A 19,514-nucleotide genomic window follows, 5' to 3' on the forward strand; every position below is an offset into this window, starting at 1 on the left:
TACTGGCTAAACCCACTGCAATAACTGTGTGGCACTCGACTCACTGCCACTCCTGCCCCCATTTTATGTGCATCAGACCTGGGGGTTTTTCCTTCTCTTTTACTTTTGACGGCATATTAAAACAATAGAAACAGGTAAGAACAATGCAAAAAATCAACCAGAAAAGGACAGAGATGATTAAACACTAGGAAAAGAAAAAAGAAAAAAAAAGAAGAAAAATTGCAGAATAAACACTTTTATGGAGTACAGAAAAGTACTAAATACAGTACCTACATTAGGAGGGGTCAAATCTGCATTTCATGAAGCAAAACAGGAAAGCATTATAAATTATGAGTCAGATTTCAACAGACAATCTATGATGAAACTATAAAGAAATTAATGTCATATTTTACATCACTACCTTGAGAAAACAACAGTAAAAACACAGGATTTTATGGAAAGAAAATAAAAACATATTAACAGAAAAAAACACATTAACAACATTGTCTTTTGGCTAAAATAACTCTTTTGATGGTTTAGGTCTACATGACACCACAGGAGTTATTATTTGGGGGCAAAGAAGAGTCATCTACTTGCCTTTGAACAGATAGCACTGGCATGATTACCCATCTCTAAAATATATACTACAAATAGTAAGTTAATTTTGGCCAGTATTTACCATTACAAAATCACAGTATAGCATTCAGGTGACTGTAAGTTTTTACAACTGTTTTAGTTGAGATTTGATCTCATGTAACTATTTCAAGAAAGTCCAGAAACTACTTGTTGTTTCTTTTTTTTTTGCTGTGCCAATGAAAACTTCCAAATTTGTCCAAGTTTTCAGTATTTGGAATCACACCAGCAACTTTGTCTTCAGAACACAGAAGCTGAACATATTCCACCTCCACACAGCTCCTGTAAATTTGCAAGAGCACCCATTTCTAATAAAATTGCAGCAGGGGAAGCCCAGACCTTTCCTTTAATGGTCTGTGGTGGCCAGCAGGGACTGCAGTGACTGGGGACATCCCAGCTGGAAAGGGAGCACTGTGCTCTCACACCTCTGGCACAGCTGGCACCAGCTGGAGCCACAAGAGCAGGGAGCCTGGCACAGGAGTGCTCTGAGGGACAGAGATCTGGGACACAGGGATGCAGCAGCGCAGACAAACCGTGAAAAAACAGGAGCAAAGGAAGATGGACTCACCTAGATGGAAAGGAAACCTGATAGGAACAGTAAGAGGAAGGCAGGAGAAGGCAGTGCAGAGGAATATGTGAGCATTGCTGAGGATTCTCCCGAGTGCAGCACCCCTGATTCTCACATTCCTTTGAGATCAGTGAACAACTGGGAACACACTGGCAGGAGCCATTCCATTATCCTGGATTAGCTGGTCCACAGCAAGGGCAGCAGCCACAGCCTGTTACCAATTATCCCTTCATCTCCAGCATTAGAGACCTGAACTGCAGTTAAAGGCCAAGCTCCCTGACACAAGAGGGTCTCTACAGGCTGTCGATGCAACACATTAAAATCGATTGTTGATACAGAAGCCTTTTTAAAAAAATATTTCCTGCCTTAAAAGGCAACAAACAAACACACACAAACATACAGCAATGAAGGATGGGAAAAGCACTTTAAAAGACTATTACAGTTGCTGTGGAAATAAGTTAAGCCAGTAGCACCTACATAAAGTTAATTAGAATCAAAAGGGAGTGTTTCAGAGCTGAGAAGGAGTGTGTGAATCAGAGCATCGAGTTTGCAGTGCTGGTTAACTGAGTGCACGTGCTGCTGGCTTCACTTGTTCCCACAGGCTGCACAGTATGGCACTGCAAATTGGGCAAAGCTAGAATTTGTACATCAGCTAAAATAGAAACAGCATGGAAAGAAGCACAGGAAACTGGAAGGAAAGCAGGAGGACAGCTTTTGATCCTGTAAATGAATAATAGAAGGTTGTTTAGGAATAACCACTTGGTCAGGCTAACACAAGGGAACAATTTACACAGCAACAGGCACTTCTAGCGAGGCTTATATTGATTGCTAGTGAGAACAGACAGGCACCATCACACAGGGATCCTACATCACAACCTAGGAGGAATACTTCATTATAAATCACTAATATTCTTATCTTCTGTATGCTTAGTAAGTTGAGTACCTTCTAATAAATTGAGATCGTAAGATGAATTGTCAGGCTTGTGTAGGGCTGGGTAGGTGTTAAAGAGATTTGCAACAAAAGCTAAATTGAGTTTAGGGTTGCCTGCAACCACATCAGCTGGAGTTACAAACTGCCTGCAGCCCAGTTTATCTGCCTGTTGGAGCATGTGTTCAGCCCTCCTCAGGTCATTTTTATCCTAAAAGAGAAAGAAACAAACAAACAAACAACAGTTAATTTGCAGTAAGTACCAGCACATTTTCATTTTTTTACTGGATCTTCAGGTAGGACAGTCTTGAAATGACCCATGGCAGTTCCTCCCTCATTCCTCAATGCCTGAGCTACCTCTTCCTGATGAGGTGACACCTTTTTTTCCGTCCTTCATCATTCCTCATGAATCCCAGAAACTGCAGCCAGAACTGTAGTGATTGTATTTCCATTTCCAGACTGTTGATTCCTGTATTACATACTCTGCCAAAGGTTCACCATCACTGCTTTAAACCGATATTCTCAAGCACAGTAATTACAGATGATGCCCAGAATCCTCAGTGAAAGTTTGAATGCTTCAGACTTGCCTTCCTTTTAATATTTTTGCCTCTGAATCAGAAGTTAGCAGCCTGTGTGTTTTGTTCATTGGTCTTCATTAGCAGTATAAAGGTTTGTAACTCATTACAGAACATGATCATATGAACTGTAGGAAATCTGTCCCTTTACAAGGTCAGGCTTGATGGGTGCCACGCTGTCCTGCTGGTTATTGGAGGGGCTCACATGTTGTTTCTGAAGGTTTGAGGAAGGATCACAAGGTTTGGGGAGTCTACTCTTTTTCCTCATCTGAATTCCAGAAGAGGAAGACTGAGCAGGATGTTGTAATATTTGTAAAATTTGTAAAATTTGCCCATTTCAGCCTTTGTAACGCTGAGCAATCGGAGTTCTTGCACGTGTTGGAAAACAAGAGAAGCCTCAGGGGCAGTCTGGTAACCAGGTTGGTAACCAGGATGCTGGACACACACAGAGGTCTCAGATAATTCCAGTCTATTTTTCCATGTCTGGGTGCTTACCTGAAATCCTGAGAAGTCAATTTGAATGGGCAGTTGGTCGATGTCATCTCCTTTGGGTGCGATCTGATTTAACAGATGGTAGTATGCTCTTGAATCCTAAACCAAGCAGTGTCATATTTAACAATTAAAAAGCAGCAAGTAATGCAGCCTCTCCTAGCCATTTATTGCTCCAATAGTCAAAAGCCACATAAGTTAAAAATACAGCACCCTCATTTCAGTGAACCTGGATGAGGTCATACAGCCATTTTACTACACTATTTCACACAGAACTGACTTAGGCTAGATGACAGAAGAAAGGAATGTCTGCTAATTATACTGGACAATGCTAATTCACAATTTATTCTGCTGAATATTAACTAGACTGTTGAAATTCAGATATTCAGGGCAAATTTATATAGAAAAATACCCAACTTGCATCTTATATTCAGGGTTGGTATTTTACTCCTTTACTGTCCTTATAAAATAGACTGGTTTATAAAAATTTCTCTTCTTAATCAATGAGGTAATGGAAATTAAAGAAGGAGAGCAAGGTGGCCCTTCTGGGATGAATCTACAGTGACAGGAGAAATTACATGAATTTGATGCAGTTTTCAGTGTGCTTCTGGGGTCCCCCTGCCCCAGTAGGAAACCAGGAGAAAAAATAAAATCCTAAGAGTTTTAGCATTATTTAATACTTCTCTTAAACAGCATATATTTTTACCACAGTAGCAGTTTTCATATAAAGCATTAATTTATATGAAATTAAATAACAACTTTCTTGGTGGCCTTTCAAAATACCTACCTAGCAATTAATGACATGGTTTTCTTCAGTGACAGGAGGTTTTGTCACCTTAGGGAATCTTCCTCCTTTGTTTTTAGTTGTAAAAAGTTGGTGTTTTCTCTCTTCAGCTGTGCTACCACAGAGCCCTGCACCCTGATGCAGAGTGGCTGAAGAGAGAACTGTGCAGCCCTGCCAGCTGCCCGAGGAACCAGCACACCCTGTGCCAGCCCCCGTGTCAGTCCCCTGGCACACCAGCAAAGCAGTGGCTGGCAATTAGTTAACTAAAAATGTAGTGCAAATTGTCCTAAAGAACTCTAATCAGCACCTCAGAACATTGGAACTTCCCTGAATATGAGTGTGTTGGAAGTGTCCCCGTTGGGATGTGCCAGGATGAGCAACTGAACAGGATGTGAGAGATGAAAAATAATGCTCTTTCAGTGCAGGGTGAACCCACAGCTAGGAAAAGCAGATCATTATTGTATCTAAATTCTTCTGATCTGATTTGTTTTTATGCACAGTGTGTTTTAATAGCATTATGTTTCATTAGCAGAGCAATAACTCCATACCTTGATGTCCTGGCTGAAGTTGCTGATTCTCTGCCAGCCTGCGTTGGCCAGGTGGTAATTCACCCAGCGCAGCAGGAGGTCCTCTGGGGAAAGCTTCATCAGCTGGTCCAGTTCCTCCCCTTCATTTAGCAAGGCAATAAGGGCTAAAAGCAGGTTTGAAAGAGAGCTGAAATCATTGCTACTGTGATTCCAAATGGCTGCCACTGCTGCACCTGGCACTGCTCTCACCTTCATTTCTGGAGAGCTCAATATCAGCAAAAAGGCCGACTTTAATGATCTGCCACAGGAGTCCTAACACCAAGTGTGGCTTTCCTTCCTGCAGATCCTGGGATCCAATGTTGACAACCGTACAGCCAATGGCAGATGCTGAGTTCAGAGCCAGGTTTAGGTTTTCCTGTTTGGAATATCACTGGTTAACGAACTCGTGAGGCTGTAATTCTTAGTGAATTAGTTCATACCAAACTTTGGAAGAAATAATGCATTAGCTCGATAGAAAACTGCACTCCAGAGACTTTTTGTTAACTACCTCATATCTTATCAAAATTCAGTAGAAAACATTACTGACACTGTTTAATAGGGACCCACAAAAATTTGTGGACCACCTTCTGCAGCTTGGATCACTGAGGAACTACTCAGAAGTCTAAAATTATTTTGTTCAGGTACTTAGTAAAGCAAAACAAAAATAGTGAATATGCAAAGAACCAGGGAAAACCTGAAAAATACAAGTTTTCCTGTAAATCATCTAAAAACCAGGAGAATTCAGCAGAGTTTATTAGAAAATAGAATGTCACACTTTACGATTTTTTTACTACATAGAAGTTTTAATTATTCTTTTTCTCCTCCAGGAGAACTGTCACTAAACCAGAGAAATACTTTTCCATTTGTGGCAAGTTCCTGTCCATGCAGTACTTACAGAAATAGTGAAAGGAGTGAGTTTTTTCTTATTAATAGCCCTTTCATCAATTGTATCTGGTTGTGAAAAGTTGATCATTTTGCTAAGGAAGAAAAGTCAAGAGTTTATTCAAATTCTCATTTCTCAGAAAATACACTATTTGATTATAAACTCCTAACACTTTCAACTAGCTCAAAATACTTATGACAAGATATAAAAACCCCCATCATCCTCTGAATCTCCTCTCCCTGTTAAATATTTGCACATTCATTCAGAATGCCCCAGATAACGTTGCTAAAAGAAGCTCGAGCGTTTGGCTTTTATAATTAATGGAGCATGTCTGTACTGGCAAAAAAAGGTCCTGAGAAGATTAAAACTGTAAACCCAAGTCAGTTAAATGGTCCCTGCTGACAAATTTTGTACTGTAATCAGTGTATTTCTGCACCTGCATTTCTACAGTAGCTTTTACCTCAGACTAATTCACATCAACACTCACATGCTAATCCCTTGTTAGCACGGTGTATGAGGAAACACCAGTCATCTACTTTAACTAACTAGAGAGCTACAGCCAACTGAAGTTAAGCCACCTACTACGTGCTCTCTGTTTTGCCATGGGTTTAATTCACATTTCTGTTCCTCCCATTCCATGGCTTAGTGACTATAATTAGTGACTTCTAAAAATATTTGAAACATTTCCTCATTATTTCCACTAATGACTATATGAGCTGCGTAATTATCATCTCCTTTATGAACAGCCTGCACGTATCTGACGTGCATAATTACAGTCTGAAGTGGAAACCCACTTCCATAACGTATGCATAAAGTCACATCAAAAATTTGCTAAAAATCACATTTCTATGGGCAAACAGGTTTTCCCCGTTTTACACACTGGTTGAAATATTTCAGAGTGGAATCTCGATGTTAAAGCCTGTCAGAAGTTTTCCAATCCATGTCACAGTGATCAGCATTTAAACCTTTGAGACTAATTTCGTTCCCACAGCCTTGGACTCACCAAAGAAGGATGCCATCTGCGAGGGATTTAAACAGACTGGCATCTGATGGGTTCATGGGGAGGAGGTGCTTACAGTCTGGGTCATCTTGTAGAGCTTTATTTATCCAATTAACAAAGGCAACTTTTTCTTCCTCTGAAAGACAAGACAGCATTAAAATAGTGGATTATCATATCCAAGAACACATACTAGTAAACATCATACTTGGGTCAAAGAGGTTCATCTGCAATAAAACCCCTGAGCTCCACAGGGGCCAGGTATGAAAAGAATCACACCAGTGGGAAAGAACACAGGAATGGCAAGTACAGATTGATCTTTCTCCTACTGCACCCTCTAAATATCTGGTGATTTTCTGAAGAACAGAAAAACCATAGGGCCAGCATAGGGAAGGCATCCTCATGGCTGACTTCAAATTCAGCTTCTCAGCATTAACAAAGAAAAGAGGAGGATTTCTGATCTGAAACATGCAACAACTCAATTTACACACCATTGCTTTAAAGCACAGCATGTCATTCTGAGAGACTGGCAATCTTTTTGGTCTTTGTGATCTGGATGCTGAGCTGAACAAGTTTTAAACTTTCTTTCATATTTAGTGCAGAATTTATTACTGTGGATCTAAGAAAGCTTATTGGGATAACAGGCAGTCAGGTCTCAGTATCCACATCCCCCACAGCACAGGTGGGACTGCCCTCACTCCCCTCAAGGAGCAAAGGAGAGGTACCCACACCTGATGCTTACCCTTGTTCCCCTGTCAGTGGGAAACGTGAAATTCTCGTCACCCTTCATGTCACGGTAACTGAGGGGTGATGAGGCCAGGCCAGGTGAACTGCACTGCACTGGGGGCTGTTCCTCTCCACCAGAAATGAAAGGGAGTCTAAACCATTACCATGCCCTGCAGGCATCCTTTGAGATGGAACAGAGTCCCTGCTTTGGAGATCTACCAAGTGCAGCTGGGGCTGTAGGAACCATCCTGAAACACAGGGCACTGCCACCTCTGGCTGAACAAAGTGAACCTTCCTCAGGTGTGGAATCCTAACACAGCCTGGAACCACAGCACATTCCAGACTCAATCCAAGGAGTGGTAATACTGCTGACAGCAATGCGAGCCTGGAGGGTGGGGAACACTCTGGACAGGAGCTGCAGTGCAATCAGACACAATTACCCACTGCAATTACACGCAGCAGGGGGGCAGGAAGAAACAGATCAAATATTAAAAGCAGCTTCTGAAGTGTGAGAGAGGCTGTGCAAAAACCATGCAGGAGTGAACAGTTCTGTAGGGGCAGAGACAGCTGAGGGGGCCTTTCCACAAAGGATATATGGTGGTTTCTTAGGGGATGTTTAGTTTAAGCTATTAACACTGTGGAAACGAAAATGAGAATTCATTTTTATCTGAATATAGGAATAAGAGTAGATGAGCATGTGATGAAGGCAAAAGCTTGAGTACCATTACTAGAAGAGCACCAAAGAGGCCATTTTTCTCCCCTTACACGCTGTCAGTGCTTGCTTTCCTCTCTTGCCCTTGCAGAGTCCCAGCTTGGCTCTGAGTGCAGCATGAGACCAGTAACAGCTGAACACAGCTACTAAACTATTGCTCATACTCCTCTGTCCCCACGTACTCTGTGTTCATTTGCTTTCAACACCAACATTTTCCAGCTGTTTGGGTTTTTGTCCATAGTGCAAATGTAGAGAGTTTCCTCCATGCAGAATTTGCCCATGTTTAATCCTTTCTTACCTGAATAAGAGTGCTGTGTGCCCTCACTAGAGATTGCTGATGTTCCTCCAATCGCTGTAATGCCTTGCTTCTTGTTTATTGATTTTCGGAAAGATTTGCTGACATCTTTACTTTTCAATTCCTGAATTATCTGAAATTAAAAAAGCAGAGAGTATTTTGTGATTGATCATACCTTTAGATAACTACCTGTTAATTCATGTAAGAACTCTACAGTCAGTAGTTAACCTGACTGCCTTTATTTGATATTTACACTGATTTTTGTTATTAAACAAAATGTACTGTACTGGTAAAACTAGTTTAAATCCTCCCATGAAACTTGCATAGTGGATGTCTCACATATTATTTCTCAGTGAATACCTTTATTAAGCTGTGGTAACTAAAAAATCAATAGCCAGTTTAACAAGCAACCTGCTGCAATGAGCTGCACTGCTCCAAATTCAAAGCAGAGAGTAATCACCCCAAACACACACCAACCCACGGCCTGAGAGGCTTTTGTTTCCTTTAAAGCCCACTAGTGAGTAATCCTCATTTTAAAAAGTCCAAACCTTTGAAATTTGTTCACTGAAAGGGAACAACTGTCCCTCATTGCAGCACTAAAGAGCATTCAGCACAGAGGTGAAGCACAGTGATGATGTTTGCACTGCCAAGAGCATTCCCAGGCTGGGGTCTCACTGTCTGCTCTTCTGTCAGAGCAAGGCCTGGCCCAGCAGCTCCTACAACTTGTACATGTACAACATGTTCTCCATCCCCTCACCTTTAAATAAACAAAGTAGGACTGAGTCCAACTCTCACAGCCTTCTCAAATCAGATCTATTCCATTAAAAAGGAGAGTGAAAGAGTAAAATAACTATACAGGATATCCTAAATTGTCACAGTTATATCTAAAAATAGTGCTTAGTTCTAGCACTTAATTCAATTTTCCATCCTAATTCTCAACAAGGAGCAGACAGTAGAGGAACATGCAAAGGGAATGCCTTACAGAGACAAATTCCTCGAAGTTGATTCTCCCATCCTTGTTGCTATCTGTCACCAGAATGATTTTTTCTACAATCTCCCGGACTTTGTAACCAGGCAAGGGCAGGCTTGCTTCTTTAAACAGGTCCTGAAGTTCATAATCACTGACATAGCCACTGTTGTCAATGTCTGTAAAATGAAAGCAAGGTTGTTACACTCTCCTAATGAACTGAGGGTAGGAACTGTAGAGAATAAATAAAGAGTGAGAAATGCAGTTGCAGCAGGTAAGCATTGATTTCCCTGACAGAGGTAAGTAAGCATGAAGGAATGCTTGTGGATTAGAGGGACAAGTGTCCAGGACTTGTGTGCCATCTTGGGATGAACTTTCTCAGGAACTCTCTGCTGATCCCAAAGCACGGCCAGAACAACACAGCAAAGTTTCCAATAGTGAAGCTGAAGCTTTTTCCCAAGACACCCAACAAAATTACCTATAAACCTCCCAGTGAGAGGGAGATCAATTAATATGTGCTTCCTGTCAATGTGACACCATCTGCAATCAGGGAACTCAGACATGGTGCACGTTGTTATTAGAAGAGCACACTTACACAAGAACAACTACTTACACCAGAACTCTGCCTGACTGTCCTTTGTTTCCTATCCTATAGTATCTGAGAGATATTCTCTGTTCTTCAGAACTTTTGATGTGGTTAGGCTTACCTGTGAAGAATAAATCCAGGATGATCTCTATCTGTTTATTAAAGGTGACCTTCCTTAATCTATTAACTAGCTGTGCTGGGAACAATCTGTGCTGCCACCTTCACTTGCACTTGGCTCCTGAGACCACACAGTAAGAATGTTCCTGGACAGCAAAGCATCAGAGTGCTTTTTGTCAAAAGGAGGTATGGCACAGCTCCCCAGCTGTGCAAGGAAATGAATGGCTCTAGCATAAAAATAAATTAGGAAAAATGGAGTATGATTTGTGTCACTCATCATGAGTAATGCAGCAGTAGCAGAGAAACCATCAAAAATACCCTTTGTACTTTCACCTCAGGCCAAGCTCTGTGCAGAAAACTGACTTGAATTCATCTAAGAAAGCATCAGTTTACACCTGTGTTTTTACCCACAGTAACACATAAATGAACCAAACACATTAACTGTTCCTGTTTGTTTTAATCTATGCATATTTCCATACATATATACACATATTTATACAAGCAGAATTTGAAAATGCCAGTAAAATAGCCTTCCCTGTACCTGTAGTGCACTGGCTGTGCAGTGGAGAAAAGAACTTTGAAAAGCAGAAAAGCTACAGTCCATACACAGGGTAGATGAAGTTCAACCAAATACAGAAAGGAAAAAGAAATCATATCCAGCCAAAGTAATGCTGGATATAATGCCATCATTTTATATATTCAATGCTAATAATTTCCATGTTTGGCAGTAATTACAATGTCTTTCATGCTCATATTAAAGCTCTTGAAAAATATTAGCTAATAGTATTTTCCCTGCTCTGCCAACAATCCATCTAAGGGAAGCCATTAAAGAGAAGATCACAGTGAGTCAGAAAGAGGAGCAGATGATGTGACCACCCTTCTGACTTACCAAGGTGCTCCTACTTTGGGGTTTTTTTTGTTTACTAGTTACAAACCTCTCTTCATACTACCCTGGTATCAGAACTCAGTCAATGGTACCCCAGTGGATGAAAATGCCTCTCACTGCAGACAGGCAAGCAGAGAAACATGCTTTCATCACCAGCCATCATTGAGTGCTGGACACTCATTTTCTTGTAATTCACACTACCCTGTGCTGCTTCTGTACAGCTTCACAGGACAGCCACATCCCACTGCTGAGAAAAGGCTAAAAACACCTGGTTAAAAAAAATAATTCAGTGTTTTCAATACCATCAACAACTCACCCATCAGTACACAGACAAACTTTACGTCTGCAACTGCGTTAATCCATCCACTGGCTTGCAGACATGTAAACCCACAGGTACTGACAGGGATGGTCTGAGGAGCAGAGGACACGCTCATGAGCTCACTCAGATTACCAGCTCTTTTATTTCTCCAGGGTCATCTTTCACAGGGGGGAAGTTTCCATGATGACAGCTGAGAGTTCAATACCTGCCTTCTCTCAGTTTACCAACATAGCTGCAAGCAACTCATCCATAAAGGCATTGGGGAAGTAAAAATTATAAATAAATAACAGCAACTCCTGAATTCCCTGCCATGGATGCAGCTTTCTCCCTTTAGGATTTCTACTCTTTTTTGGTCTCGAGTCAAGGGGTTCATGGTTTAATTATTTATAATGAAGAGAAGTTACTTCTCTTTATTTGAAGCTTTCTGACTCTACTGGGCATCACGTGATCCCTGCATTGACAGGACCAGAGTAATTCCTTCCTACTCCTTGTTTCAAATCTCTAACACACTGTTCCACATCATCACCCCTGAGCTGCAGCAAAGGAATTTCAACAGCAGCAGTGCAATCTGGAAATAAGGGTTAGTTGCTATCTAATTTCTCACTCTGTTTACTCTGATTAATCTGTAAACATCCTGTCAAACATAGAAAATAGTACAGTTATTTATTAACATCTGCTAGCTGCAAAAGCAAGATTAAAAAATCTGCAAGTTTAGCTTATTTAAAATGTAAAATCCAATGGAATAAATGGAAAGAGGAATTATTAGCTCACCAAAGCATGCAAGTAAAGTCAAAACCAAGTGTCAGTAATCTAACATAAAACATATAAAATATATATAAATAATATATATAAATATATATAATATAAATATATAAATATATATAAAAATATATACATCACCTGAAGCATAATCAAACATTTTTTTCAGATTTAAGGAAATAAAAAAGCTGCATTTTGAGAGCTATTATGTAGCACACACAATGGCACAGCAAGAAAATACATCTGTTTTGAGTGCTGAGGGTGAAAGAAATTAACACACATAATTTTAGTGAAAATATGGGGCTCTATGTAAACATTCTTATTTTATTAGATATTACTGGCAACACAGAGGGAAAACACGTCCCTATCAGAACAAGGTGATCCATAAAGATTTCTTCCACAAATCCTAAACAGCTTTGCAATGTTAGTGGCACCCTTTTTGTTTTATTATTTAAAACATACCTATCTTGCCAAATGCTTCTCTTAGTTCTTCCAGCTCTTCACGAGATATGGTAGTTATGTTGTTTTCCATCTCTGGACAGCAGGAAGTGTCGTCCTCAATCGTTTATATCTAATAATAATAACAGGAAAGATGTAAGGCTGTAATTCCAGACACATACAAGTTACTGATCTTTTCAACACGAGGTACCAGACTTGAGTGACATGTCCAGGCCCAGCACATGTAAATCATTACAAATCACACTTTAAAATACATCAAATACCCAGCAATCCTTTCCACCCTCACAGTGACTGAGAATTCCCAGCAGCAGCACCTGTTCACACACACTTGGTGTCTCCATTTCCACAGAATAAGCACTGACCAGCAATCTACCTCCGTGTTTTCCAACACTAAAGTCTCCTTACACTTCAACCAAGAGTTTTTAGAAACATAATTCCCAAGTGCAGTGCAGTGCAGTGTCAGTGCCAAGCTGTGCTCAGGGCCAGGATCCAGTCCTGCCCAGCACTGAGCACTCCAGCATTTACACAGCAACAAACCTCAGGGGACACTTTCTACAGTCTGTGGGTGACACTGAGGAGCCTTTCCACAGCTCCTGACCTTCCCCACCCTTGTGCCACCCTGTTGTCTCAACACTGTCAGAGAGCCAAAGGAAGGCTTTTCCTGAGCAAGGACTGGGGTCTCAGCATCAATCTTTCTCTACTGACCTGGGGTCTCAGCATCAATCTTTCTCTACTGACCTGGAGTCCCAGCATCAATCTTTCTCTACTGACCTGGGGTCCCAGCATCAATCTTTCTCTACTGATCTGGGGTCTCAGCATCAATCTTTCTCTACTGACCTGGGGTCTCAGCATCAATCTTTCTCTACTGACCTCCATAAAAAAGCAAAACAAAACTGAAAGCACCTCTGCAAGAGGTCAATAAATCCCCCTGACAGATCTTTGCCCCTCTCCTTATGGAAGCTGCAGTGCAGGATGATTCAGAGCTGCTGGCAGTAAGTGCAGTTGTGTACAGGAGTCACACACCATCGTCTCAGTACACGACTCGTCTGTGCCTCTGCCATTTGGCACTGGGCAGTGCCATGGCACACACAGGGAGCACAGCGTGCTGCAGCTGGGGCTGTGCCTGCCCAAACCATCCAAGTTCAATCTTTGCTTTTACTTTATAAGCCCAAAGGGGGCAAAAATCCACCTTCCACAAGTATTTCCATCCAAGTGGCTCTCTACTTGTGCGTGTTTCCCCTTCTGGGTTAGTGGTTTTGCTTTAGAGCGATGAGGAAAACAGTCCTGCAGTGACCAGGCTATCATTTGCTCAGAGTAATTATATCAGACCTGCTACATGCATGAGTGGGTTATCCCAAATATCTCCTGTCTGCTTTACCTGGGTTAGTGTGCTCTGTGTCTGCCCTGTTCCTGCAGGTCACACAGGATGTGGCCCTGGCTGTGGGTGGCAAGTTAAGTCTTTTTCCCTCATGTCACTAGGTCTTATTTAAGTACTAAAATCCTACTTATCCATTTTGCTAAGCTTACCAACAGCATGTACAGTCTTCGTGCTCAAAAGGAAAAAGATATTTAAGATATATATATATAAAAAAAATTACTCTTCACACAGATGTTTCTGGAAGTGCAAGTACCTTCACTGGAAACCTGGTGTGGCAATTAAAGAAATAATGAACTGTGGAAAAATTGGTGAAAAAATAAAACATTTAAATCCAAATTAATAAGGAAATTTAAAGGACTCCAAATCTGCAAATAAAACCAGATGACAATTCTCTGAAATACAGAAACAGCAAGACAAAGCATAAGTGAAATATTTAGCCATGCAGGTGTAAAAGACAACATCACTTCTGTTGTACTATTAATGATTTTAACTATTTACCATTATCATGAGTCAGATTTTATCAGAAACAATTTCTGAAAAGTTGCAATGCAATTAGTTTCACTGCTGCCCTTTTATGATTCATGATTTACATTTCACATCATATTCTACTTCAGAAAATAGCAACCTTTGATTTCCAAAGATGTAGATTATTTCAGTTACACAGTAGAAACATCTGTTCTTGAATGAAGCAGACAAATAAAGCTAATAATTCAGCTCTAAAGAGACAGCCTTAAATAGCCTATGATATCATTACAGGGTAAATCAGCTGGTCAATTAAACGGCAGAAGTACTGCAATCATGGTGCTGGCATTCAGGAGAGACAGTCTGAACAATCAGAGACAGCTCCCAAAGCAGGCAGACATTTCAGGCAATTTCAGGACAGAAACAGGGACCTTCTATCGAAGGTAATAAATACCCTGCACACCAGGCTCATCAGCAGCCAGGGTGACTCAGTGCACAGGCAGGTCTGGGAGTGAGCCTCCAAAGGAACGGGGGTTTTGGAACTGTGACTGCCTGCTGAGAGGTTCATTCATTCAGAGAGAACTCCTCTGTCCTCTGGGGGCGTTCAGATGACACCTGGATTGTCTGCAGTCTGTGCTTACATGAAACCATCTCCTGCTGCCCCAGGACAGAGCAGGAACAAACACTGCTTTAATGCTGGAAAAGTGCCCCTGATCCTCTTTTCACCTTAACAACATGCTCATCGTGGACTGGCAATATTCACGTATCCCTGGCCTGCCTTCCACACCTGGAAGGCTCTTTTAGACACTTCCCTGGAGCCTCCTGGAAAGTGTCCACATCTAACACGATGCAGATCCCAACCATCGTGGTATTTCTCCGTGTGCTGAGCAGTACCTGTGGCTGAGCAACCACAGAGGCTGAAGTGAGTAGGTCAAGGAGCAGTTCCTGCCACTTTTCTGACCCGTTATCAAAGCTGTCAGAAAAAAATAGAGTAGTTAATTGGCAATCAGGCCCAATAGTTGTCTCCATCCCTGCAGGCAAATGGCAATTTCTTTCCCAGCTCTTCATTTCCAATTCTGTTTGCCTCATTTCCACACGCAGCTGCTGCTGCAGTGACAATGGACTTTGCAAATGCTGACTCGAGAGCTCATTTTCTTTTGTGGTTGTTCTTTTTGTCTGGCATCAGGGCCACACCTCCTCTGTCCCTGCTGCAAACACCATCTATTGCTGCATCATCCTCAGAGCTGCTGTCTCTAATGACAGTCAAGATAGCCTCATTTGCACATACAGGTTGTGCTTTTATGTCAATAACCAGCTGGGTTTACTGGGTACTGTCTACAATTACAAAACGTGACAACTCTGCTCCTCTTGTTGGGCTTTGAATCCCCACAAAAACACATGGTTTAACCTCTGAGTTTAACAGGTTTAACCTGTTAACTCTGGTGAATAATAAAATCAACATCTTCCCCATGCCTTAAGGATAATCCTGGATGATTTGTGAATAAACAGTAAAAAACCAAGATATCTGTCAGACTCATTGTGGGTCTGAGTTGAATTCACTTCCTCTGGTATAGGAGCAGATTAATTTCATGAGGCTCAGGTGAGGATTAAGAGGAACTCTCTTACAAAGCAGGTAAAAGCTCACTTCAGAAAGATACCTTTTCATCCAGACAAAACACCTCCAGCTTCCTCTGGCTGCCCAGGAGACAGAACAGCCCTGCAAGGTAGCCACAGGATCGGTTTCAGGCAGCTTCCTCTGCATGCATCATTGACGAGCATCTCCAACTGCCTGTGCTTTGTGTTGCTGCACTCAGCACTCCAAATAAAAACACCAATGGAAACCTCACCCGTGCCAAAGGGACCACTGCTAGGCAAGCACTTTTGGAAAAGGCTGCTGCATGCAGAGTTTGTGGAAGCAGCTCTCCTCAGTGTCCTGCAAAGCTCATGTTTACACTCCAGCAACACCAACATTTGGGGATGGACGTGGCCAGATGGATGATGTCAGAGCCCGTTCTGCTTTGGCTAACTAGGAGTTCACAAGTTTCACCTCCAGCACAGGGCTGGGAGTGTTGTATCTCCTGTTGGGACATGGAGAGCCACTCTGCAACAGTGCCATCCTCTGTGAAATGGGGACACTGAGGTGGCACAATCAGCACCCTCAGCCCTGCAGAGCCATGAGCACGAGTCACTGCATTCTCACTGGGATTGCTGAGGTGTGTAAACAGTCACTCCTCACACTGGTTGTGCTTTGATCACTTCTGTGGGTAACAGAACAGCAATAAGTTCAATTTGGGTATTTCCACAGTACAGTGTGTCCAGGGCTCCCTACGAACAGCAAACCATTTCCAGATGAAAAATATACTAACAACGCTGCTTCCAAGCCACAGGCAGATGTTTCTTAGGTAGCTGTCAATTCCAGGCAAATCAATGTTAGAAACACAAACCCAAGATTTTTCTCACGGAAATCTCAACAAGAGGCAACACTTCTGTTTTTCAGAACACAAAATCAGATTGGCTGCAAAACCAATATACCCCTTAATTTGAAGCAAAATCATCCTACTTTTGAGAGGAGCTTTATGTTTTACATGATGGAAGTGTCAAGACTCAGTATTCTGAACCATCTGCACATTTTATGTAATTTAAATATATTACCTTTCCAGTAAATTATGGAGTCCAGAATCAAAGTGTATATAATAAACATGTCTGCCATAATACATTACAAATTAAGGGACACAAAAATAAATGATCCCTAGAGAATTTTAAACATGGGTAGATCCAAAAAGCTCTTATCCAAAGCAAGGGTTGGATACAGTGAATCTGCTAAAGCAGCTCTTGCTCTCAGTTTTATTACCAGGAACCTTTGCCTTGGTGAAAGTTCACCACCAGCATGTACATGGTACCCAGCTTCTGTCAGGAGAAGTACAGACACAGGGAAAATGAAAGCATAGTAAGAACCTGAATACACTCACACCATAAATCTTAATTACCTTCTCTGCTATCTCAACATTTTGCACGATTTTCATTCCTCAACAACATAAATACATTCTTCAACAACATAAATATTTAATCAGGAAAAAGAACACAAAAGGCATAAGGACTTTATTTTTAACATAAACATACCAGCCATTCTCTAGTTGTTTTCACTAAAAAGTGCTTTCAGAAGCCATTGTGAATAAAAGCAGCTTATGAAACAGAATAAACAAGAATAGAGTTGCTACATTGTACAGTGGAAACAAATGTCCTGTTCTGCCTTTTACAGAAGTTTGAGCCTACTACTTGCAGGCAAACAGCTTGGAAACAAGTTAAAAAGCCTGGACATCACACACTGACACTGTGCTACCACCCCACAGCAGCTCAGCTCTGAACACCTCAGCAAACCTCCCAGCTGGCCTGGAGGAGATGACTGACTGCTGCTTTCAGGGACAGGACAGCCACCAGAGCCTCACCAGGCACTCTATCAGACACTACCAGAGCACTGACAACAAGTTTTTCAGCTGTATTCCAACAATTTCAGCTGGATTTGTGACTTTCAGCATCTCTAACAGTCACACCATAACTAAGCCAGTGAAAAACTTTAGAAACAAAAATAGCTCAAGTACAACATAACTGCAGTTAGAAGGAGACTGCAACTGCAGGAGAGAGAGAAGCAGCTCTTGTTTGGTGCTGCTATGGAAGTGCAAGTGTAAACAGAAAGGCTCCTCAAAGTCTCAATTCCGTAGTTCATTTTGCACACAGAAGTCACAGACATACTAACATTCTGATTTTACAACAAGTCCAGCACCCAGCAGTAAAACCTGCACAGTGTTAATGGCACACAAGGACGGGAAACAATGGGTAAAAACAGTGTCAGGAGAAGTGGGCCTGGGGATTTCCCTGGGAGACAAAGGATAATGCAGGAGACCTGCCATTTGTTGAGGAAATCCTAGGACAGGTGTCTCCTCAAGCCTATTGGAAAGTGCACATCTGCAGAAACCACTAGGATTGTAACACACAGGACCTTTGTGGGTGTGGGACTGACCCTCCCAATGTAAATCGTTTTAGTGTTGCTTTAGCATTCACCTTACTGTCTACAGAGTCTGGAATAATTTTTATCTTGTACTGAGACAGTCCAAACCAGTGCTCACAAAGGAAACCCTCAAGTGCTGGTACAAAACCCCTGACACCTGCCCCTGTTCCTGAGCGTGGTGTGGCTCTGCTGGACAGCCCCACTGTCACCTCTGTGCTGCTGGTGTGGAACAGTTACAACTGAGACTGTTGCTACTCACAACTGCAGCCACGTGTATGTACAAAGAAAACTTTATTCACATGAATCATTAATGTGTTTTCCTTACACAGCTCAAAAGCACTACCGAGCCTGCCCACTGTAACCCAAAATAATGCTGGTAACAGAAGTGAGGCAATGCCATCATCTCATCTTTCTATCCAAGAATCTGAACTGGGGTGTTGAACATAAACTCAGCATTTGAAGACACTGTTCTGAAAGCAAAAATCACGCTTTTCCATTTCACATATGCCAGTGTCTGCATTCAAGTAATCCATGACTGCAGAACGGCAGTCAAATTAATTAGCAAGGAATAACAGGAGTAAGGTGAAATCGGGAGAGAAGTTTCTTTACATGTGTAAACACAGTAATGTTTACACTGGTCCAGAAGCATCTGACTGAGCCTGGAGCAGAAATTGTCTTTATTTCAACAAGTTTAATCGATTTAACAAACTGCTTCACTTTATGTGACCTTTTCTTATCTCCTTACCAATCTCCAATATCATGGCCCTCCGGATGGAGCATTTGCTCCTCTCCAGAAATCATTTCTTACACTGACCCCTGTGTTCCAGGCTGATCATCCTTTGGCCTCCCTGTGCACAAGTGTGCCAGCCCTTTCCTCCTGGAGAACTTGTCCAAGCTCCCTCCGAGCTCCTCTTTGGCCCCTCCTATTTCCCAGGGCTGCCCTTGCTGCCCTGGCCTTGTCCCCATGTCCCCCACCCTCCCCCCAGGGAGTACCCTGGCCTGCACATTGCTCCTCAATGCCTCCACCAGGGAGCAGGAAAATGCCCTGGCCCTGCAGGATCAGAGCTGGCAAGGATCTGCTTTGCAATCAGCACTGGAAGCTGGCACCTCACACGCTGGGGCCAAAAGCAAGGCAGAAACACAGTTTGTCCCAACACCACAGCCACCAAAGCCAGGAACTGTGGCAAGACCAGCTCCTACTGAGGTCTAAGCATCCTAGCAGGCAAAATGCATGTGAGATGGAAAGAGTCTATAATTAACATGGAGAAAATGTGATGAGAAACCAGGAAACGGTTTCTCATAAATCCCATCTGATTACCAATGAACTGCTCGGAAGAACAGAATTGGGCTTTTTGAGTCTAACCTTGGTGTCTCTGTGGCATTTCATTAGAGTAAAACACACTAAAATATAAATGGAAAGGCTACACTAATAAAAGCAGG

At 42.0% G+C, this 19,514-nt stretch overlaps 1 protein-coding gene across 6 annotated transcripts in view; it reads right to left on the minus strand.

The window, feature by feature from the left end:
• Window positions 1-19,514, minus strand: part of PLS1 (plastin 1) — a 34,399-nt gene that overhangs the window by 8,015 nt on the left and 6,870 nt on the right. For 4 of the 6 annotated variants that reach the window (XM_050308109.1, XM_050308107.1, XM_050308112.1 and 1 more), the window contains exons 2-11: window positions 12,232-12,340; window positions 9,118-9,281; window positions 8,139-8,268; window positions 6,409-6,541; window positions 5,418-5,499; window positions 4,733-4,898; window positions 4,505-4,647; window positions 3,179-3,274; window positions 2,124-2,319; window positions 270-290 (exon numbers count right to left, since the gene is read on the minus strand). In XM_050308109.1, the coding sequence (XP_050164066.1) occupies window positions 270-290; window positions 2,124-2,319; window positions 3,179-3,274; window positions 4,505-4,647; window positions 4,733-4,898; window positions 5,418-5,499; window positions 6,409-6,541; window positions 8,139-8,268; window positions 9,118-9,281; window positions 12,232-12,301 (1,201 nt within the window). In that variant the 5' untranslated portion in view covers window positions 12,302-12,340. Of the gene's footprint in view, window positions 1-269; window positions 291-2,123; window positions 2,320-3,178; window positions 3,275-4,504; window positions 4,648-4,732; window positions 4,899-5,417; window positions 5,500-6,408; window positions 6,542-8,138; window positions 8,269-9,117; window positions 9,282-12,231; window positions 12,341-14,962; window positions 14,984-19,514 lie in introns of those variants that run through there. The other 2 variants (XM_050308111.1, XM_050308113.1) reach the window with 2 other exon arrangements.

This window comes from Myiozetetes cayanensis, unplaced genomic scaffold (genome assembly GCF_022539395.1).
Source record: "Myiozetetes cayanensis isolate MyiCay16 unplaced genomic scaffold, myiCay2020 scf13, whole genome shotgun sequence".
Classification (NCBI taxonomy): Eukaryota; Metazoa; Chordata; class Aves; order Passeriformes; family Tyrannidae; genus Myiozetetes; species Myiozetetes cayanensis.